At 55.2% G+C, this 21,173-nt stretch overlaps 2 protein-coding genes and 1 long non-coding RNA gene across 7 annotated transcripts; 1 reads left to right on the forward strand and 2 right to left on the reverse strand.

The window, feature by feature from the left end:
- Positions 1-364: 364 nt before the first annotated feature.
- Positions 365-15,250, reverse strand: WNK4 (WNK lysine deficient protein kinase 4). 4 transcript variants are annotated; one of them, XM_059380081.1, is made up of 19 exons: positions 14,472-15,250; positions 12,858-13,030; positions 11,654-11,874; positions 11,164-11,321; positions 10,566-10,654; positions 10,263-10,479; positions 7,810-8,077; positions 7,443-7,564; positions 7,157-7,215; positions 6,942-7,059; positions 6,533-6,649; positions 3,366-3,503; positions 2,754-2,808; positions 2,042-2,649; positions 1,902-1,962; positions 1,391-1,796; positions 1,108-1,307; positions 887-942; positions 649-738 (listed from the first exon to the last, which is right to left on the reverse strand). In XM_059380081.1, the coding sequence occupies exons 1-19, from the start codon at positions 15,087-15,089 to the stop codon at positions 736-738; spliced, it is 3,687 nt and encodes a 1,228-aa protein (XP_059236064.1). In that variant the 5' UTR covers positions 15,090-15,250; the 3' UTR covers positions 649-735. The 4 variants fall into 4 exon arrangements, with proteins under 4 accessions (XP_059236062.1, XP_059236065.1, XP_059236064.1 ...); XM_059380080.1 differs by having other exon boundaries at positions 845-942; XM_059380079.1 differs by lacking the exon at positions 887-942 and having other exon boundaries at positions 365-738.
- Positions 11,781-19,634, forward strand: LOC132004042 (uncharacterized). Its single transcript, XR_009400411.1, has 3 exons — positions 11,781-11,870; positions 14,430-14,570; positions 19,396-19,634. It is a non-coding gene; the product is annotated as an uncharacterized LOC132004042 (long non-coding RNA).
- Positions 16,277-20,945, reverse strand: VPS25 (vacuolar protein sorting 25 homolog). 2 transcript variants are annotated; one of them, XM_059380095.1, is made up of 6 exons: positions 20,842-20,945; positions 20,482-20,627; positions 19,732-19,785; positions 19,153-19,241; positions 18,304-18,379; positions 16,277-16,880 (listed from the first exon to the last, which is right to left on the reverse strand). In XM_059380095.1, exons 1-6 carry the CDS (start codon positions 20,892-20,894, stop codon positions 16,768-16,770), a joined length of 531 nt encoding a protein of 176 aa, XP_059236078.1. In that variant the 5' UTR covers positions 20,895-20,945; the 3' UTR covers positions 16,277-16,767. The 2 variants fall into 2 exon arrangements, with proteins under 2 accessions (XP_059236078.1, XP_059236080.1); XM_059380097.1 differs by lacking the exon at positions 16,277-16,880 and adding an exon at positions 17,782-17,933.
- Between the last annotated feature and the right edge of the window lie 228 nt (positions 20,946-21,173).

Consider the following 21,173-nt stretch of genomic DNA (forward strand, 5'->3'; position numbering starts at 1 on the left):
TGGCAGGAAGTCAGAAGGCTGGGGAGCTGCAAGCCTTGATTCCCATTGTGAGGAGAGTCCCTTCTGAATTTTCCCCTGCCGTACCCCACAAGGCTTTACCCCCAGTTCTTTTTTTTTTTTTTTTTTAAAGATTTTATTTGTCAGAGAGAGAGAGGGAGAGCGAGCGAGCACAGGCAGACAGAATGGCAGGCAGAGACAGGGGGAGAAGCAGGCTCCCTGCCGAGTAAGGAGCCCGATGTGGGACTCTGATCCCAGGACTCTGGGATCATCACCTGAGCCTAAGGCAGCTGCCCAACCAAATGAGCCACCCAGGCGTCCCTTGACCCCCAGTTCTTAAAGGCACAACAGATACGGTGTCACAGAATCCTAGTTTCCAGCAGTTTTATTGGCTGTTGCGAATTCTAGAGTGAACACACCCCCTATACTTGCTCAGCTAGAGTGTGCCCTCTAGAAGCATCAGGGCTTGAATGGGATTGCTTAGTGGTTGACCCTGGGCTGGGGAGGTGGAGGCATGAAGATGGTAGGCTGCAGAACTGGCACCTTCTAAACACAGTAAACAGTTCCCACATGTTTGGCTCTTCCCTACAATGGAGCAGCACTCTCCATGCCCCTCTGGCCTTCTACTCCCTCAGTACTGGGGTCTTCTTGCAGAGTTGTGTTGGTCAGCAGATTCTGAGAGCACAGGCTCCATGGTGGGCCCTGGGGTGGGGGAGACACATGGCTTCTGTTCTGAATTCACTGGAGGGAAAAGAAAAGACACTGAAGAAACCTCCGGGATGGGAGGAGGGTGAAGCTGCATCAGCTACCATTCCCTGGGCTCGCCCTCCCTTGGGCCCGCCCTCACCATCCTGCCAACATCCCCGGCGAATGTCACCCCCTTGCTTGCCCGCTGCTCCTGGGAGCCGGTGCTGCTGCCACTCAGGGAGTTCCTTCGCATGATGCCTGGTGCAGGATGGGGAGGGAGAGCACTGAGTGAGGGAAGGGGCCATGGGGAGAGGGGGGCTAGTCCCCCCACACCAAGGGGCAGACCCCCAGGGCCTGGAAGAAAGCCAGATCAGTAGGGAAGGGGACCCGGGAAAGATGGGAGCTGGGCCACTGCAGTCTCACCAGGGCCTGGGGGCTCAGAGCGCTGCAGGCTGTTGCGGCGGGAAGTGGGGAAGCTGCCCTTGGAGAGGCGGCGCTGGCGGCTGGACAGCATAGCAGCCGGGGCCACGATACCCGGTGGGGGCTGCTTCCCAAGCCGGCTGTACAAGTCCTCGATTTCCTTCTTCTGCAGTGTCTGTAGGGCCTCCACCTCTGACAAGTGCCTGAGGATACACCAGGAGCATGAGCACTGGCCACGCGCTTTGCTCTCCCGAGTCTACCTCTTGTCCTTCCTCCCCAGACTCACTTCTGCCGAAGACTCTGCAGCTGAGCCCAGAATTCCTCATCCTCCCCACTGCTCTCGGATTCCTCACTGCTCAGGCACAGGCTGCTGTATGAGTAGTTCATCCATACCGGGCTGGGATGGCTCTGGGGTGGGGGGCTGCCCCCCACTCGGGGTTCCTTCCCATCGTCCCCTTCCTCAACTCCAGCCCCTAGGCCTTCAGCGGCACGGTCACTCTCAGCCAGAGCCTCTCTGGCTTCCGGCCCGCTTCCAGCACTATCCTCTGTGTCTGAGCTCTCCGAGGTCAGCTGAGGGGTTGGAGGCTTCAGAGAACTGGAAAGAGCCGGGAATGCTGGTTGCAGGGGAAGAGGCTCAGCTGGTTCCTTGGATGAAGTCACTTGGAAACGCCCCACAAGCTGCGGCTTTCCCTCTGTAGAGTGACAAGGAAGGAGTCATGGAAGGAGGGAGAGAAAGCAGGGGCAGGATATGAAATGAGAATAACGGGCGGCGGAAGGTCAGTGATCAGAAGCCTCACCTTCAGAGATGGGCTCGAGTCTGGCTTCACCCAGAAGGGGCCGAGCAGGATTTGGCAGGGCCTACAAAGTGTGGGTCCGTGAGGAGGGGAATGATCCAGAACGAAGTGCCCCTAACCACACCTCTTGGTTTCCTACTCACCTCATTCTCCATCTCAGCCGCTGGAGGTGAAGGCCTATCCTGGTCACAAGGAGCAGCGGGGGGAGGTGGGGGCAGACTGGGTAGAGGAGCAGGGGGCGCTGCAGGAGACTGGGACAGGAGCCCAGGTGAGGGGGACAGCAGGGACTGGGCCACAGTCATCACAGCCAGTGAGAAGGCACTAGCCAGAGAGAGGAGAGGGGCGGCTGTGGTGGAGGGGAGGGGAGATGTGGAGGGGCAGGGGGGAAAGGAAGGAGGAGTCAGCGTGACCTGGGAGCCACTGGGAGAGAAGGCAGGTGGAGATGGGAGGACAGAGCTCTGCAGAGAATGAGAGGCTGGGTCAGGGACCTGGGTAGCGCTGGGGGAGAACACAAGTGGAGAGCCAGGGGAAAGTGGCGAGAGATTTGAAGACACTTGGGAGAACAGGGAGGGGCTGGAGTACGGGGGAGAAGCCATAGGGAAGATAGGACTTGGGGAAACAGGGGTTCCGGGGGAAAACAGGTTTCCAGGGGAAAACAGGTTTCCAGGAGACAGAGGGGTTCCAGAAGAAGATGAGGAGGTGGAGAAGGCTGCCCAGCTCCTCTGCTCCAGGGAGGTGCAGTTCTGGAGCTCTGCGGGTGAGGAAGGAGTGTTGAGTTCCAGTCCCCCATTCCTTACGCCCTTCCCAGAAACAATCCCGAGGATTGTGAGAGTAGGGACAGAACTCTGTACATACCACGCGATGGGTCTGGGAGGGGGCCCGAGAGGGCAGGCAATGGTGCTGGCTCCTCCTGAGGGAGAGAATGGGGCCCATGGTCACAGTGGGGAAGAGCTGAGTCTTAGATGGGACATTCAGAGCGGGCTTCAGCTGGGACCCCATGAACCTCTAGGAGTCCATAAAGGACTTTCAAGGGACTCAAAAGTGTATGTGTTAAAATATTTACAGGTAAAGGAGTATCATGTCTATAATTTGCTCTCAAGTGGTTCAGAAAACAGTAATATGTGCACATACATGTAGAGAGGGGAGGGAGGAAGCCAGTGACAAAACTAATGTGACCAAACACTGACAACTGGCAAATCTGGGCAAAGGGTATCTAGGAGTTCTTAGCACAATTCTTGCAGCTCCTCTCTGTAAGTCTGAAATCCTATCAAAATAATGAGTTGAAAAGTATGCATTGAACACATTTTTCTAGAACGAGGGCCCACAGCTTTCATCAGATTCTCAAATGGGGCAAGAGCCATCGTGTTAGGGTCCCAGAGATGAAGGAGTTAACAGCCAAGGGCACTGGCGAAGGCAGAGAGGAGTAAGTCTGGAGCAGAGAGGTGGAGGTGACCTCAGGGGTCTGACCTGGGGGCCCAGAGGGTCCTCAGCAGCCTCCACAGGGCCAGTGTCTCTCTTCAACAGGGTCTCCACTCGCTGGATAATCTCCCGAATACGGTTCAGGAAGCCGGCTCGCTCCGAGGGCAGAATGAACTCGTTATACACCTGGCAAGGGGTCAGCAGGAAGGGGAGAGAGGGCTCAGTGATCCCACTTCTCCCTAGCCCCCTGCACTGATCTTTAAGAGCCAACCCTTCACCCCACTGCTCTGCCAACCACCAACTTGCAGTGTAAGAATGACAGCTTGGAGGACAGGAGCTAACATTCCTAGGATGCATTCTACCCCAGATCTTTCCTTCCAGGGTCTTATCTCATTTAATGATGACAATGGCTCCCCAGGCTCTGTATGCACATTCCCATTTGAGAGTTCAAAGATAACCAATGCTCCAAAAGGTTAAGTTCAGTCTGCCTAAAATCACAAAATGTGCACCCAGATTTGTCTAAAGCCAGAGCCCGAGTTCTTTGCACTGTCTCATCTGCTAAGTAAAAATAAGGCAATGGATGGTAAGTGTAACATTCAATTTCATAAACACTGAGCACACAGTATGTACCAAGCATTACTCTAGGTGAGGAATACAGAGAAGCATAAAACAAGGTCCTGACCCCGAGGAAGCCCAAAATCTAGTGAAAGGGAGACGTACACATAATATACGGCAAGTCAGCCTGTGGTAGGAAAGGCATTGTGATCAAGGTATAGAGAAATGGTATCCCAGCAGGGAGAAAGGGAGAGTTAACGGTACAGAGTTTCTGATTTGCAAGATGAAGAGGTCTTGGAGATCTGTTTCATCACAACGTGAATATACTTAACTCCACTGGACTGTATATTTAAAAATGGTTAAGATGGCAAATTTTATGTTAAATGCTTTTTGCTGCAATTTTTAAAAATGCCATTCCCAAGAGAGAGCAGATCATGCCATCCAGGAGGATAAGGGAAGCTGGAATGGCTTCACAGGGCTGAGCCTGGAAGGATGAGTGAGAAAGCCACCCTTCACTGAGGACCTATCATGTGTGGATACTTCTTATATAATTTCATTTCTCATACATCTATCACCTCTCATAAAGTATATGCTGTATCAGAACATCTTGGCAAAATGAGTATTATCATCTACATTATTGAGTGATACAAAGTTTATTGAGGCACAGTACAAATCTCCAGAAGAGGGCGGGGACTGGAGAGGATTGCCCTTGAACTCAGGTCTTATGTGAAAGCCCAGCCCTTCCTCGGTTCCATGCTGTTCATCGGGAAGAGAAGAGCAGGGAGAATAGTGTGAGTAGTAGCTCTGAGGCATGAAAGGACCTGGCACATTCACGATGCAGTGAAGACCGCAGCAGAACTGGGAGTGCTGTGGATTTCAAAGGCCATGCTCCAGAACTGGGACCTTACTCTAACCATAGGTGGTTAGCCATTAATGGTGTGGGGCCAAAAAAGCCAGAGCAGATCCAAGCCCCAGGAGAATTCCGCTGCAGAGGAGTGGAGGGTACAATGGTAGGGAAAGAAAAGAGAGCAGAGGACCCTGTGGTCCATTGCGGGCGGGGGGGGGGGGGTGGTTTCACTCTGGCTGTGTGGGATCTGAGCGGGATTAAAAGCCTGGTGAACGAAGCCTTTCAAGGCAAGGCAGCCCTGAGCAGACGGAGACAGAAGTTGGAAAGGCACCCAGCCTCTTCAGAGGACCACTCAGAACCCAGTATGGCTAGAGGGAAGACGATAAGCCTCTGCACCACATGATATTTTGTCTTTGTCCTTGATACGAGGTGAGTGACATGATGAAGGAGAAGCTTTAAAGAGAGTTCCTGAAGCCTGATGCTTCTCTCTTTCCCCCCTCTCCTGCACTACTGGCATCCATTGCCCCCTCTCCACTGAAAGCTCTCCCCCAAAGACCTTCTTCTGACAAAAGCCAGTGTGGTCTTGTCTCGGGCTTCATCCTATGTCACCTCCTTGAAACTCTCTGTTCACTCAGTTTTCGCTAACATCTTCAGGGGCTCCTCCAGCCTCTCGGGCTCCACCTCTGTGTCTTCTGGGGACCTACTCCTCCCCAGCCCAGAAAAGAGGGTATCCGCTGAGACCCACTCTCAGACCCTCTCTGCCTCTGGCTTTGCAAGCTCATCTCCTTTCACTCTCCCTCCTGTTCTGGCAACTCTAGATCCACTTCTGGATCCTAGATCCAGCCCTGCCTGACTGCTTCCTGCTCCTAGGGAGGTTCTTGCCTGCCCCTGTTATTCAAGCTCATCATGACCCCTAAGAAAACATGCTTTCATTTTCCAGCTTCCCTCTCCTTTAACGGTCTGCTCCCACTACGACCACTACTATCTTCTCCACACTACAAGTCACCCATGAAATCCCTTCTTCCTAACCCCCTATCATTTCCACTCAAGTGTTCACTGAGCATGCCCCATACTACATAAAAAAATGACTGGATTACAGAGTAATGTATTTTCCTGAAATAACTCTCAGATTCGCTCCTTTTCTTCTTCCCTTTCCCTATAATTCACTTTCTCCTCAGATCACTTGTAGTTTATCGTATTCTTCTGCCAACTGGACTCCCTCCCACCAACCATCTCCCACTTTCCCTGGAAGAATAGTCTTCTTAAAACCTATTCTCACCATACTACACACTCTCTAACTCTTTCTGCCCAACCTTGCTTCCACATTTCTCCTCTAGGAACCCTTAGTTCTAGTGACCCAGGTTTCCTCATAAACCCCCCGCCCCGCAAGCCCCACATTCCAAGTGACTCCCTACTTCCATGCCTTTCCTTGTGCTGTACTTCCTCCAGACCCGCCCTTTCCGGTCGTCACTGCTGTTGTCAAGACCCAGACTAAGTTCTGCCTCTTCCCCCCTGCTGCCCCCAGGCCACCCTTTACCCACAGACACAGGATCACATGTGTAGCGTGTACTTGACCACAGCACTTATGGATACCCTCATGTTATCCGACTGCTCCAGCTGAGGATCTGAAGCTCACAAAATAAATAAAAATCTCCCCCACCTTCCAAGGGCAGAGATGTCTTCAGTGTTACTGTGCTTTAAAAACCCTTGCTGTTGGGCGGGAGGAAGGGGGAGTTCAGCACCAGGAGACATCAGACAGGAGATTCCTGTCCTGGAACCAAAGGCTCTGTCCCCTCCTCTCTCTCCCCCTCACCATGGCAGCTGCAATCTCTTCCGGGCTGTCCCCATCCAGATCGAAGCGGAAGGTCACCATCTTGCTATTGTGCGTCTGCAGCTGGCACTCAACCACTCTGTCATTCTGGTCTGAGACCTTCAGATTCAAGGTCAGCAGAGGGAAGGATGTCAGGCCCTCCGTCCTCATCACATGTCCCCAGCCTACTCCAACCAAGTGGCAGTGGGAAGACTGGAACTGAGAGAAGCAGACTCCGTTCCCAAAGCCTGGTATCAGAAACTAGACTGGCTGCCTTTAGGGTACCAGTCACATACTGCCCTCTCTTTTTTGGCTGGCCTCCCTTACCCCGCCCCCCACCCCCACCCCCCGCGCTGGCAGTTTCCATCTTGGTCCTGCAGATTATTCCCCATCCCCTGTAGCCCTTTCTCACACTAGTGACCCGCAGCCGGGATCGCGGTCTGCGCCGGGGAGTTCTCCCTGGGGGTCTCCTCAGGCGTCCCATCCCTTCTCCCACATCACTGAGGCCTGACGCTGCATCCGAGGCATAGCTGGGAAAGGAAAGGAGATTGGAGTGTCAAAGTGGACACCGGGACCCCAGAGCGCCGTATGTGTCACTCCAGCACCCCAGCTCCTACCAGAACCTACCTGTCTCCTGGGGAAAAGTCACTGCCAGGGCCAGAACGTGGAATGGACAGGGCAAAAGCCTGAAATAGGACATTTTTTTAGGAGGTCAGAGGACAATAATCACTGGGATGCAGGGAGATGGGGTCAAGGGTGCTGGGGCACTAGGCAGAGAGAACTAAGGAAGATGAAGACAGAGTGCAGGGCTTCCAGGGACATGGGGCCAGGTCATGGGGTTGGGTTTCACAGGGAGAAAGATAGGTCATAGGCTTGGAATGGCTGGGAGCCCCCCACAGTGACCCCCTCTCACCGAGGGCAGGCAGAGATGGGACTCAGCAGGGCTGGATGGCACCCCCCCAGGGGGCTGAAAGGCAGGGTCTGAGGCATCCAGGAAGCCAGAGGAGCTGAGGTAGCCATCAGTCTCGCAATCCGCTGGTGGGGGAGGGAGAGGATCAAAAAAAGGGGAAATAAAGGGGAATGGTGGCAGAGCAGGGGGGCTGCCTGAGCAAGGAGGGGCCTGGCGCTGTGGGAGTTCCTTCCCAGAAGGAGTTCACAGCTAGACGCGGAAGGCAGGGGAAGGGACGGTGCTGCTGGACCGAACTTCTGGGCAGGGGGCAGAGGCCAAGGGTACTGGGACCAAGGTCACGTCCCAAATCCCCCAGTCCAGGGTGACTTACAGGTGGTAGATGAGTAGCTGGCATGGCGGAAGAGGAAAGGCTGGTGCTGGTCCGCCTCGGGCTCCTCGGGCTCCGGGGGGAAGCCGCTGGGGGGACCACCAGGAGTCATGGGGACAGCTGCTGGTGGAGGTCCTGGTGCAGGGGGGAGGGCCTCCAACTCCCTAGCTTTGCGCAGCTTCTCACGCTTTCGCTGGATGGCAGCAACTCGTTCACGTACGGCGCGGGCCACTGGCTGGTAATCAGCTTCGCAGACTAAACCCAGGGCCACCTGGAGTTAAGAGGGGGAGGAACACAGTTTGAGGTGAGGACTCTGCTCCAAGACACATCAGGATGCCTTCTTGGGGGCTCTAGAATATTTCTCCAGGAGAAAGAGCACTAACATTCGTTGATGAACCAGCAACTTGTTACATCACCATCATGAAATCCTCCCCGCAACTTGCCAAGGGAGGTCTTAGCTCTATTTTAGACGTAAAGAAAGCTGTGACTAGTTCATGGGTGTCTAGTAGGTCAGCTGCACTCAGGGGGGAAAGGGGAACATGTGGCAATATCTGGGGACATTTGTAGTTGTCAAAACTCAGTGTTACTGGCATCTAGTGACCAGAAGCTAGGGATTCTTCTCTACATCTTTACATTCTCTACAGTCCCCTAAAGACGTCACTGGTGTCATCAAGAATCCCTATAAAGGATCAAGGTCAGATCCCAAGTCCAGTGTGAGCTGTGCTACGGAGACCTGCTCTTTCTTATGCCACATTTCACACACATTCTCAGGTTCCTGACCCAGACCTAGCACAGATGATCCCTACCCTCTTAACTGCCATCTTTCTTTCCTTTTTTTTTTTTTTTAAAGAGTTTTGTTTTTAAAGATTTTATTTATTTATTTGACAGAGAGAGAGATCACAAGTAGGCAGAGAGTCAGGCGTGGGGTGGGGGGAGGCTCCCTGCTGAGCAGAGAGACCAATTCAGGGCTCGATCCCAGGACACTGGGATCATGACCTGAGCTGAAGGCAGAGGCCTTAACCCACTGAGCCACCCAGGCGCCCCTCTTTCCTTTTTTTTTAAGGTTTTATTTATTCATTTGAAAGAGAGAGCATGGGCAGGGTGAGCAGGAGAGGGAGAAGCGGGCTCCCTGCTGAGCAGAAAGCTTAAAGTGGGGCTTGATCCCAGGACCCTGAGATCATGACCTGAGCCAAAGGCAGACACTCAACGGGCTGAGCCACCCAGGTGCCCCTCAATAACTACTTTTCTATCAGAAATCTCATACTCGGGTGCCTGGGTAGCTCAGTGGGTTAAGCATCTGCCTTTGGCTCAAGTCAAATCCTGGAGTCCCAGGATTAAGTCCCTCATCAGGCTCCCTCCTTGGCAGGGAGTCTGTTTCTCCCTCTGACCCTTCTCCTTCTCATCCTTTTTCTCTCTCATTCTCTCTCAAATAAATAAGTAAAATCTTAAAAGAAAGAAAGAAATCTCAAACTCTCTTCCTGCCCCCCCCCCACCTCTGGCCTTCCTAAACCAGCTCTCCATCTTCTACCTCCTAGGTATGCCTCTCTTGGTCTGGCAGCTTCTGTTCACCATGTCCTTATTCATCTCAAGGACAAGCTTCGCTGTGCATGTAAGGGAGGTGGGGTGGGGGTGCTCTGACTTAAAATCTGAACAACCCAAGTTTAAATCTAGCTCTGCCACTTACTCGCTCAGAACCTTGGACAAGATACTCAACCTCTTAGAGCCCTCCATCTCCTCATCAGTACATCAGGACAGAATCACTCCACGCAGGGTTGGTACCAACACTGACAGGCACGTGGAAGTGCTTGAAGCCATATACAAATGTGGGATTATTAATGAGCTCCAACCACGTGCCATGCACTGTCAGAGACAGAAAAATCAATACAACACAGTCTCTGCCCTCAAGGAATTTACAGTCTAGTAGAGGAGAAAGACAGGAATGTCCTCTAGTATAAAACAAGACCGATGGTGGTGGGTCCTGTACTGAAAAACCTGTTGAAGTGGAAAGAAGCATTTAATTTTGACTCTAGAGGGAATGGGTTTCCTGAAATTCATGGTTCTCAGCATGGAGGAAGACGGGGGCGAGGGGAGGGGTGGACACAAGGTTGGTGGAGGGTGAAAAGATGAAAAATAAATAGATAAATTGGAGAGAAGAGCATTCCAGGAAAACTGGATCAGCAGAAAGTAGAGCACTGGAGGAGTGGAGGCTGGAGAACCCAGGAGAACCTGGGAGGCTGGAGAACCCTCTGGAAAAGGAAATCTTTCAGCGAGTCCGCACACTGGGTGTGCGTGTGAGTGCGTTAAGGCGGGAGGGGCCAGGAGACGCTTACAAAACACTCTGCGAGGGGGTGAGCTGGGTGCCAGTCGCACCACCGAGGGACCCCACTCGGGGCCCTCCAGTCGACGCCCACAGCCCCGCCCAAGCTCAGCGGCAGGTCAGTCTGTCCCCTGCTCACCATCTCCTGCGCCACCTCCTCTGCGGCGTCCCGGCCCAGCTGGAACAGGAACTCTATGGCCTGGTTGTCCCGTGGGCGCCCCCCACGCCGCGCGTCCTCCATGCGCAGCCAGAGCTTCAGGCCGGGTTTCTCCCCGTCGTCCTCCTCCGCTAGCTCCACGTGCACGCCGCGCTCCTCGCGGAAGAAGGCGTGAGCCAGGAGGTCCTGGATGGTGAACCTGAGGGCGGCGCCGGTGAGCCGAGCCTGGCCGCCGCCCGCCCTCCAAGCCTCCCCTAATACCCACCCTGCGCCCCTCCACCCCACCTCTCGTTCTTATCGGTGCGGATGCAGCCTTCGATGATCTCCTTCACCTCGGGAATCTTCACCTTGTAGAAGCTGTTCGGCTTTGTGCCCTGGAGGAAAGGGGTTTGCATGACGCCTCCGGACCTCTGCGCCCCAGCTCTCTGCTTCCCCGCCGCACCCCACCCGAGGCGACGGAGCGTGCAATCGTCAAAGCCCCGCCACAGCTACTAGACGGTTCGATTTCAAATCCCCGTCCCGCCACGTATCGACAGTATGACCTTGAACAGGTCTCCCTGAGCCAGTTTTCCCGTTTGTAAAGCGCAGGGCACAGCCGAGGCCCTCCCTGCTCACCCTCCGCGTGAAAGATCAGATGTGAAACCGTTTGTAAACTCTAGGGAGCGCTACACACATCATTATTCTAAACAGCTAGGACTGGGGAGGGGGGCCGGGGGTGCGGGGGTGGGGGGAGCGTGTGTGCCTCCGCTATACTTTGGTGTTTACCAGAGCATCTTCGCGTCTAGCCGGTTTTCTTTAAGGGAAACGGCATTGACCACAGGCTGACTGGGGCAGGAAAATGGGAGGTGACCTGGAATTCTCTGTCCTCCCCACCCCCTCTCACCGAAGTGACCTTGCGGTAGATCTGCGCGGCATTCTGGCACTCGGAGTAAGGGTACTCTGAGGTGGCCATCTCCAGCATACACATGCCAAATGCGTACACGTCCACCGCCTCATCGTACTTTTCCTCGTACATCTCAGGGGCCATGAACTCCGGGGTCCCTGTAGGATCCACAGTGGGCATCAGGCTACCGAGCCTTCCTCTGGCTTCCTCTCTCCTCTTGGGCGTACCACCAGCTAGCCAGGGGGTGCCGGAAGGTGCAAATCCCCCCCCCACCCCGAGTCCTGGAATACTAGTGAGGACCCTTCCCCACTGTGTGTGTTGGGGGGGTGCCATAGGTCTCCCCATGTTCCCCATGCTCTCCTAATTCCGTGCAACTCAAAGAGCCTTTATGGGAAGAAAGGGTCCCCGGGGTCTCTTCTGACGTTGTTGGGGAGGGGGTAATTGGGGAGGGGAGAGGTAGGAATAGCAAGGACCTCCTGGAGGGACGCACCGATCACGCTCTTGGCAAAGGAGGCGCGTTTGAGCGTGGCCAGGCCCAGGTCGCCGATCTTGACCGAACCTGAAGGGCCCGTGATAAAGACGTTGTCGCACTTGAGATCCCGGTGCAGAATGGGGGGTACCCGGGAGTGTAGGAAATGAAGCCCCCGAAGGATCTGGCGGCTCCAGCGCTGAAGGACTCGTGGCTTCATCTCTCGGAACCGCCTCAGGTATCTGGGGGAAAGGCACGTTGCCAGGGTCGCGTCGGGGAACACGGAGGCGGGGGGAGGGGACCTCGGCTGGGAACTTCCCCGGCTCCCACCGGCACTATCGCCTACACATCTTCTGCCAGCATTATTCTAGCTCAGGTCCTCGCGGCGTTCCAGAGAGAAACTGAGTCGGGGGCGTGGTGGCTAGACGTGAGAGTACAAAAGGGATCCGGCGGTGAACTTGTAGATAGGGCAGCGGCGAAGGGGTTGAGGAGCGCGGGAAGGGAATGACTAACCGCCTTGGGCATGGGGGAGGGCTTCAGAGTGGAAATAACTTTTTTATGTTTCGTCTTGAAAGATGAGTAGGGGTTCAAGGGTGAAAAGGGGAAGGGATGGAGACTTTCCAGGCGGAGAGGACACTGGACTGACTCAAAGGCACCCAAACTGCAACAGGGTGGGGTGGGAGGAGGTAGTGGGAATTCAGTTCCTGTGGAACCTAGGCTCAAGATGAGGCTAGATCCTAAGGAATCTGGGCATAGGCAGAGTGTGGACCTTAACCTGAGAGCGGTGGGAAGCCTTGAAGGAAAGGAGAGATTCCCCAGACTGCAGGAAGATAGGATAGGTTGGAAAGGTGAGGGCAGAGTGGGGGAAGGCCTGTGAAGGTGCTGCTGCAGGGCTCCAAACCAGTGAGTGCCAGTGGATGGAACTGGGAAGGCGGAATGGGGAATTATAAGGAGGCCTTGGAGACAGACTGATGGGGGAAGACAGATGCAAAGAGTGGAGATAAAGGAGGCATCTGGGGAGATCGAGTTTTGGCTGCAATGCTGGGTGGACACTGCCACTCACCCAGGCAGAGACGCAGTAGGGGTGGGTGAGAGGTAGTGAACCCGGTCTGGAACCTAAATCTAGAGTTTGAGGAGCCTGGGAGAAGTTCCAGAAGCAGTGGGGACCTCCCACCAACAGCTCTCCCACCAACCAACCAACACTACCACCAGGCACAGAGCTCACGTCTTGAGGGTGCCGGAGGTCATGAGTTCGGTCACCAGCACGATGCAAACCTGGCCCCTCAGCACTGACTTCCATGAGTCATAGAAGCGGACGATGTTGGGGTGCTGCAGCCCCTTGAGCATCTCCACTTCCTCGGAGAATCGCTGTCGCTCGGTTCGAGACAGTTTCCGAGTCTGTGGGGTAGGGGATGGGGGTCAAGGTCACAACAGGCCCAGGACTCCCACGGAGAGGAGGAAGGGACACATGGGGAGGTGCTGAGGAGCAGTGAGGGTTGGAACCCACAGATGAGGCTAGGTCATCACTTGCCCAACGGGCTGTATACCCTGAATTCTCAATCCGCCCCCTTAGGCTGCTGCAAGGACACGCCCATCCTGGGCCTGGGGCCACCCTTGGACCCCCTGCTGGACACAAGGGCCTTTATGCAGCCCGGTCCAGGAGTCCTGAGCTCAATAGCGCCTTTGTGGCCTCCCAGGCCAGCCATGGGGCGGGAGGGGACGCCCCGGGGCTGGCAGTGGGCAGGCAGCAGGCAGGCAGCAGGCTGACGGCAGGCAGAGAATTGGGGCCTTCAAGGGGGTTGGCCCCAGAAACTGGGAACTGCTAGATCCAGACAGGAGGCAGGAGGGCTGCAGAGGGAGTTACAGAGAAAGATCCAGGACCAGGCGCCAGAAGACCACCCCCTGCCCCATGGCTGTCCCGCCTACCTCTCATCCCCCCACCCCCCATTTGGCTGCCTTTCTGTTCCTGGCCTAGAGCCTGGGGAGCGGCACTGGCAGGCGCAAGGGGTGAGTCCAGTGCCAGGGCTGGAGGGGAGGACCCTTACCCAGGCCTTGCCCCCCAGTTTGAATCCAAAGCTGCTGGCTCAGACTTAACTGGGTTCTTCCTTCAGTGGAAAGAAGGTCCTTCACACCAACATCCCCCTAGAGCCCACTGGGTTCAGTGCCTTTGGGTCTGGGAAGGGAAAGCCCAGGTAGACAGTGAGATGAGGAGCAGGACTGGACTCAGGCCAGGGCTGGAGCACTTGGTCTCCCCCTCCCCCAGCTGTGGAGAAATCTAGAAGTCTGACTGCTCCCGAAGGGGCCTGGGAAGGCCGCCGCATCCTGCCACCACCACTCTAAATCTTCTGGAAATGGAGAGGATCCTGCCCCAGCTCCCAGCCTCCATCATCCCAGTCTCCCACTCGGCAAAGATCCACAGTGAAGGAGGAGGAGGACCAGGGTCATACTGAGGGTCTCAAGACTAAGAGGAAAGGGAAGGGGAGAGATAGTAACCACTGCAGGAGACTGGTGAGGGCAGTCACCCCTCAGATCTGAACTGACACCCTAACGGATTTTGCATCCTATCTTCCAACTCTCAGAGTTGAGTATAGAGACTTTAAAGTTAGAATGACCAAAACCCATAGGGGATCCACCCTATGCCTCTGTCTCAGTTTATCCTTCTGCAGCCCAGAATCAGCTAGATCCATTGATCATCAGAGCAAGGGGGAGTGGGCAGGAGTGTCCCGACATTTGACAGGAAAGATAGATCTCTCCCTTGCTGCTGTCTCCTAGATTTCTCATCCCAAAACCTCCACAGGGTCCCATCCCGAGGTGCCACAGAGGGGGCGCCCAGCCGCACCTGCAGCTCACACCAGGCCACCTCCACCGTGGTGTCGGTGTCCAGCCCTCGATACACCGTCTTGAACGAGCCACGTCCAATCTCGATGTCAAACTTGAGGTATCGGCCGTCTGGGGACGTTGCTACGGCCTGGGTCTCCGTATCCTCCTTTTCCTCCTGCTCCCGCTGCCGCTCCCGAGCCGCGGCTTCGGGGACTGTCGGCGGATCCCGGGACCCCGGGCCTCCTGCAGAGCCCGCGAGCTCTGGACGCGCGGAGTCTGCAGCCTTCACGGGGGCTCCCCCGGTCCACGTGCCCTCGGGGGGCTCTGGACAACTAGGCGGTGGGCTCCTCGCGGGGCCAGGACCAGCAGAGTCCGGAGGAGCGGGGGGCTCCGGAACGGGTGAGGTTGGCTGGGACCAAGAGCTCAGCAGCCCCAAGTCGACTGAGCTGCGGCGGCTGAGACGGGAAGAGCGCGGCCGGGGCTCAGCCTTCCCGGAGAAGCGGCGCACCCGGCGCGGAGGGGGCCCAAGGCGGGGCGGACCGGCGGCGGCGGCGAGAGGCGGCGGGGGCCGCAGGGCTAGGTCGGCCTCCGCCTGGGACATGGGGATCGCAGTCTCGGGGGTCGGGGGTGCCAGCATGAGGAAGGGCCGGCGCCACAAGGCAGTTAGCCGGGCGGCTGCAGGAGGCGGCCTGACAGGCGGACTGGCCGGGTGCGCGGCGCTCCGGCTGAGCTCCCGGGGGCCCCCAGTCCCTGGCTGGCCCTCCCCGAAGCCCCGCCCCCGGTCCCGCCCCCAGCCCCACCGCCCCCAGGGCCGCCCCCTCCGAGCGGCCCGCAGCGCGCCGAGCGGGGCGCGCAGCCCCTCACCTCAGCCGCCCCGCCCCGGCCCGCCCCCGGCCGCAGGCCCTCCCTGCCTCCCCGCCTCCCCGCGCGCCCTCCTACAGGCTCATTCCGAGGTTGACCGGGTGCGAGACGGAGGTGTGTCCGCTCGCAGAGTGCGCAAACCTGCTTGGGGGCGGGGGGGGGGTAGGGGGGGCAGGGGGGGCGGAGGAGGCACGATGCTGGGGCTGGGAGAGGAAACGTGACCGCGACTCTCGGGCTCTAAAGAGGGGGGAGGTTCAAGGGAAGGTTACCACCCGCCTGCACGCCCCAGATAAGGTAGCGCCACCCCCTCCTGTTTGTCCGGGGTAGCCCCAGGCCGACAAAACAGAGGTCAGTGGAAAGGTTTGGTTTTCTCCTAAGCTGCTGTCCCTCTGGGCGGGACAGGGATGGGTGTGTGCACCCCAGGGCAAGCCCCTCCCCCAAGCCAAGGACCCGGTCACCCATCCCCTCCACCTCCTACCTTGGCCGAAGCCCGGCCCTGGCCACAGTAGCTGTTTTTTGCTACGTGGGCCCTCCTTCCTCCTCCTTCTGTTTGCCAAAGTTCCCAATAAACCAAAGTCCACATCCGGTCTACACCTCTTCAGCTCCCCTAGGCCTCAACGACCCCACCCAGACCAGAAGGATGGAGGGAGGGGCTTCAGAGTGGTTTAGGGGTTTCATGGGGTGGGGGAGACGTGAGGGAAGGGGAAGCCACTAAGTTACTCCAATTCAGAGAAAGCAAGCAGTCTGTCCCCAAGCTGTGTTCCATCAGCATGCCCCCACACAGCCCACCCAGCAGATGTAAAACCACAGGCGCACTGGAGTCTGCCAGCACTGGAGGACCTTTTCATTTACAAAGGCCATAGGCCTCTTCCCTCTCCTAGGCTGGGATTGACTCTGGGGGCAACGCTTCACAGCCCTCCCCATGCCCACTCCAGTAGTAACTTCCAAAGGCAGGCAGGCAAGTGGGGTTGAGCTTTTTAATATCGTAAATCACATAAATCACCCAGCCTTCATATTGCCGGGAAGGCTGCCTGCAGCCAGGGCTTCTCCCATCCCCTAGGAAGGATCCAGCACCAGCCTGAGAGGGGAGGCAATAGCAGCTAAGGGGGTGGGGAAGGGGCAGGGACAGAAGCTTGTGCAGGCGCATGTGTGTATGTACTTACGTGTGTGAACACATGTGGAGTTAAAGGTTTACAGACCCTGCCTGGCTCGGGGACAGTCAAGGATGGGAGAGGAGGTAGGGCAAAGAGAAGCACATCTTTTTTTCCCCTGGCGCCTCAGCCTCACCCTTCCTCAGGGACAGACGCACCGGGTAATTGGGAAACCCATCCCTGGACTGGAGCCCTTTTGAGTCTGGTTGAGTCACAGATCCAGTCTGTGGGGTCACTGGGTCTGTCTCCTTTTGAAAGCCCTGGAAGGGTGGGAGGTAAGAAGTAAAAGGAGACAGGTCTCCGCTAGAAGAACTTGACGCCCCGGCCATCGCTGACGGTGATGATCTCAGCCTTGTGCTCCTGCTGTAGGGCCTGCAGAGCCCGAAGTAGGGTTGCTTCGTCCAGCCCATGAAACTCTGGATAGGGAGAGATGGGGATCAGGGATACTCTGCTTCTGGGGGCTCAAGGCCCCTGAGGAGCAGAGTCTAGCTGGAAGCTGAGACCCTGAAGCCAGGGGAGACATGTGCCATCGATACTGCTGTGGCTGCTGCCAACCCTTCCTGCAAACTCCTTAGAGCAAGGGCTGAAAGCAAGCCTGAGTCAGCATGAAATGAGAATTCATGCTTATTCTCCCTGTCCAGGTTCTTCTGTCAGACTCAACCCTCATATGTATCCCCCAGCCCTGCGCCATGAGTGTCTGATGTACAAGAATGACACTACCTGCTGTGGACCACAGAGCAGGGGACAGTGAAGCCTAGGAAGGTCAAGGTCCTTGTCACTGGATTCTGACCCTAGTTGGACCCATTAGGGTCCAACTCTAGTACTGCCATCAGGAGCACCTGTCCTAACACAAAGAAGTGTAGCCATACCTCTGACCAGGAGACTGTTAAGATCCAGCACAGGTATCTGCCCTTACCTAGTTAAAAGGAACAAAGCTGGGAGCCAAGGGCCAGTTGAGTATCTGAAGATATGGCAAGATACTGCAGGGAGAGGTGAGAAGCAGGTGGCAAGCCTGAACAGGTTCGCACACCTCACCCCCCCCTACGGGGGCCTACCTCTTGAGTCAGGGAGCTTGCTTTCTGAGGAAGCCTTTAGCTTTGCCCAGCACGAGTGGTGGGCTGGGCAAGGCTGCAGCACTGAAGTCATGGGGTGATGGTGGGAGTAGCAAGCAGAGGCCTGCAGAGCAGGGGGTAACAGCCAAGAGCTGTAAACTCTGTTACGGCAGCCAGAGCCTGGCAGAAAGGGGAGGTACCCCTTTTTCCCCAGCTGAGATTGGAACTTTTGGTGAGCCTAGGGATCAGAATGTGAAGCCAGAGATAAAAGAGCTAAGAATATATTTACACTATGTAAAAATCAAACAGTATACAAATCCTTGCCTGGCCAGAAACCAAAGTATTTAAAAGGCCCGGGGGTGGGGATGGGGGTGTTGGCCCAATCCCTTCAGCTGACGCCCACAAATCTTGAGCCCTCTGTAAGTATAAAGGGTGAAAGAAAGGCCTGTGTCAGCAGGGAATGAGATCTTCAGCTTAATCTCCTGCCCCGGTTCCTCATTCAGCATCTACACCAGTAATTCTTAACTTTTCATGGGTCACAGATACCCTTGAAAATCTTTTAATATGGACTCTACCCCTAGAATAATGCACATACACCCCCACAGACAAAATTTGGGGGTATTATGCATATAAATTCAGGTAGTTTAGGGAAACCTTGGACATGGGTTAAAAGGCCTTGTATTATGCAGTATTTGGAATTCAGAGGCAGGGATGGGAAGTCTGACTGTCAAACAAGGACTGGAGAGGCTTCAGATCACAAAACTGGGGGGAAAGGGAGAAGCGTTACCCTCATTCTCTGTGTCGTCCCCATTGGTCAGTTCATACAGGGTAAACACGGAGTTGTTCTGGCCACTCCTGGAAACCTATGGACACAGAAAATGGGGGTTGAATAAGGACCTGAAATCCCAGGGAAAAGGTGAGCTCACCGGCTCCACCTATCTGACCCAGGAATGGTACCTATTCCCAAACCAGGCTCACTGTCACCTCGGCAGGAGTGGCCCAACCACCACAAACCCCACAGGTGCTATATTTATACATGTACACACATACACGGAACCACTAAAACCACAGGCCTTCACATGTCTGAGCAGTGACCTCTCATTCTGTTTTCCTGTTCAGAAATAGGTGGCATGAGTTTGTTATATTTGGGTTGTTGATGCTTCTTCCCCTCTTCTCTCCCTTGGGAAAGTTTAGGGCTGGTGGTGGCTGTGAATGTGGGGAGAGAGTTTGTCCCCACACCCATACTGGTTCAGAATGTCTCATTCATACGGTGGACAGCCCCAAAGGGTACAGAGGGGGAGGGGCCCCAGGCTTTTTTTTTTTTTTTTCTCTTCCTTCCCTTCCTTTCCTCATTTATCTTCTGTGGCCAGAGACTCCAGCCAACAATAGCGCTCATGGGTTCCAGCATTGCATTCTCCAAACACAGCCTCATGTAGCCTCTGGCCTCCTGCAGTCAAAGGCAGGGAAGTTCTACACAGCCAGGGAAATTGAGTCATTGAAAGAGGCATGCCTGAAGACCTATACTTCCTCTTTCTGCCCCTGCCCACTTTGCTCAGTCTAGACCTGGGAACACCAGGTATCTGCTGAACATAGATACAATTCTCTGCCATGGGTCACCATGGCGGAATAGTCTCACCCACTGATAGATGAGTTTCCCCCATTCTTCTGGCCTTCGCCACATGATCAGGAAGCTAGACTTGTTCTTATCCAACCACTCCAGGTTCCCTGCAAAAAAGATACTTATGAAAGCATCTTATGCTAAGAAGGGACAGAAGGCAAAACCAAGGTGGAACACAGTGGAAGAGACCCAGCTCTCAGGAAGTAAAATCTGTTTTATTACTAACTGCAAGGCACCAATTCTCTTCCTTTCTCTCTCCAGATCTCAGAACACAGATGGAGAGATTTCAGTGGTGAATACCAACAGGGAAAAAAGACCCGGGAATTGGACTACCTATTGTACAGAACACTATGGGTTCCAAGCCAGGGGAGAGAAAAAAGTTGTTAAAAGCAAAGACTTGTGGAGCACCTGGCTGGCACCGCTGGTGGAGTGGGTGACTCTTATCTCAAGGTTGTGGGTTAGAGCCCCTCATAGGCTGTACAGATTACTTAAAAATAAAATCTTAAAAAAAAAAAAAAGGCAAAGTCTTATGGCAATCTGCCCTCAGGAAAAGCCAAGTAGGAGGAAAAATAAGGAAATCTGAGGCCCTGAACCCACCTTTCTTCCTTAGTTCCTCTAATACAACCTGAATTGATTCCACAGGAAGCTTGCCTGGTTTGAAGTTAAGGGAAGGGCACTAATGGACTGAGTTGGGTAGGATAAAAATTCTCATGGCCAATGTCATGTTGAGAGCCACCGGTCCCCTTCCTCTCCCTCCCACACACGTATATGTGCAATTCCCCAACAGGCTATAAATTGGCATTTCCTGGATATTGGGAGGAGGAAGGCAAAGAGCAACTAGTTCAATTAAAGGGAATCGCTTTAAAAATGAACGGTACTACCATCTGTCGCCCTCTGTCCTTTCTCCTTCCTTCAGACTTTCTCCACAGATATTTTAGGTATGAATCAGGCAGCAAAAACAAATGACCTTTACTTCCTGGGAGGAAGAGAGTAGGTGGCGAAAATTACCAAAGGTAATACCAGAGCTTGAGCTTCACTCAGAAGGGGACCGGAGATTCACAGTCAAAAGGGCTTGGGTTGAAAAGTTTGGGACCTGGCTTCAGGGCAGAGATTCTATGACACCCAGGTCCTTGTCATTAGCCAGGGCAAGGAGGTTTGAGGTTGCATTTAGCGTTGGGGTTTGGGGATAAAATGGAAGACAGCTATAACACACACACCGGCTCTTTCCCAAGTCCAGTTTGGGTGGGAACCTGCCTACTGAGGGTGAAAGAGGGTATGAAGTCTGGGCATGTGGGAAAGCGTGGAAGTGCATGTGTGTGGGCTGTGCAAGAGCCTGAGGGAGGATACGCTGTAGCTTCACGTTGTTGAAGAGCGGGCTCTCCTGAGCTTCCATCACCGTCATGCTGGATTGTTTGTGCAGGCGGCAGAAGGACAGGACCAGCGAGCACCAGGCGGCCAGCTGCTTCTGCCGAGTGTCCACGTTCGGCTGCAACCTGCCGGGTGAAGGGGGTGGGGCGCAGAATTAGAGGGAGTGAGAGAGCGAGAGGCAGCACTTGCCGGAGGCGCGTCTGGGGGACAATGTAGGGGACTGGGAGTGGTGGCGACCGGGTCCTTTCTCCCCCTCCCCATTTGAAGCATCAGGGCTGAGCCCGGGGTCTGGGGCAGGGGAGGGAGGCACAGCGGGGCTTCTCGGGGTCTCAGCCTCACGTAAAGAAGGGCGGGAAGCGATACTGCCACGGCCACTCGAAACTCATCGCCATTGTAGTAGTCCAGGAAACCCGGAACGTCCGGGCAAAGGACTTCCGGCCTCCGCTTCGGCACGTCCGGACAAAAAGCACAGCAGAAAGGTTCCGGATGCCACTTCGGAGAGGGACGGCCCAACGGAAGGGGTCTCGCTGATCAGCCAGTCCCTTGCCGTTATCCTAAAAATTCTTACCGTCTAGAGCCCCGAGAAGTCTTCTCATTCAGTTCTAGAGAAGGGCAGTGACTTATCCAAAGCGGCACTCTTTGACGGTAGAATTGCCTAGGCTTTTCCCCCC

Source organism: Mustela nigripes, chromosome 16 (genome assembly GCF_022355385.1).
Source record: "Mustela nigripes isolate SB6536 chromosome 16, MUSNIG.SB6536, whole genome shotgun sequence".
Lineage (NCBI taxonomy): Eukaryota > Metazoa > Chordata > Mammalia > Carnivora > Mustelidae > Mustela > Mustela nigripes.

Coding starts and splice junctions, on each gene's coding strand:
- VPS25 (XM_059380095.1), bottom strand. CDS start 20,894: ATGGCGATGAGTTTCGAGTGGCCGTGGCAGTATCGCTTCCCGCCCTTC. Junction 20,628..20,841: donor CGCTTCCCGCCCTTCTTTAC/GTGAGGCTGAGA, acceptor TTCACCCGGCAG/GTTGCAGCCGAACGTGGACA. Junction 16,881..18,303: donor GGACGACACAGAGAATGAGG/GTAACGCTTCTC, acceptor CTCCCTATCCAG/AGTTTCATGGGCTGGACGAA.
- WNK4 (XM_059380079.1), bottom strand. CDS start 15,089: ATGCTGGCACCCCCGACCCCCGAGACTGCGATCCCCATGTCCCAGGCG. Junction 11,322..11,653: donor CTTTGCCAAGAGCGTGATCG/GTGCGTCCCTCC, acceptor TGGATCCTACAG/GGACCCCGGAGTTCATGGCC. Junction 10,655..11,163: donor TCTACCGCAAGGTCACTTCG/GTGAGAGGGGGT, acceptor CCTTTCCTCCAG/GGCACAAAGCCGAACAGCTT.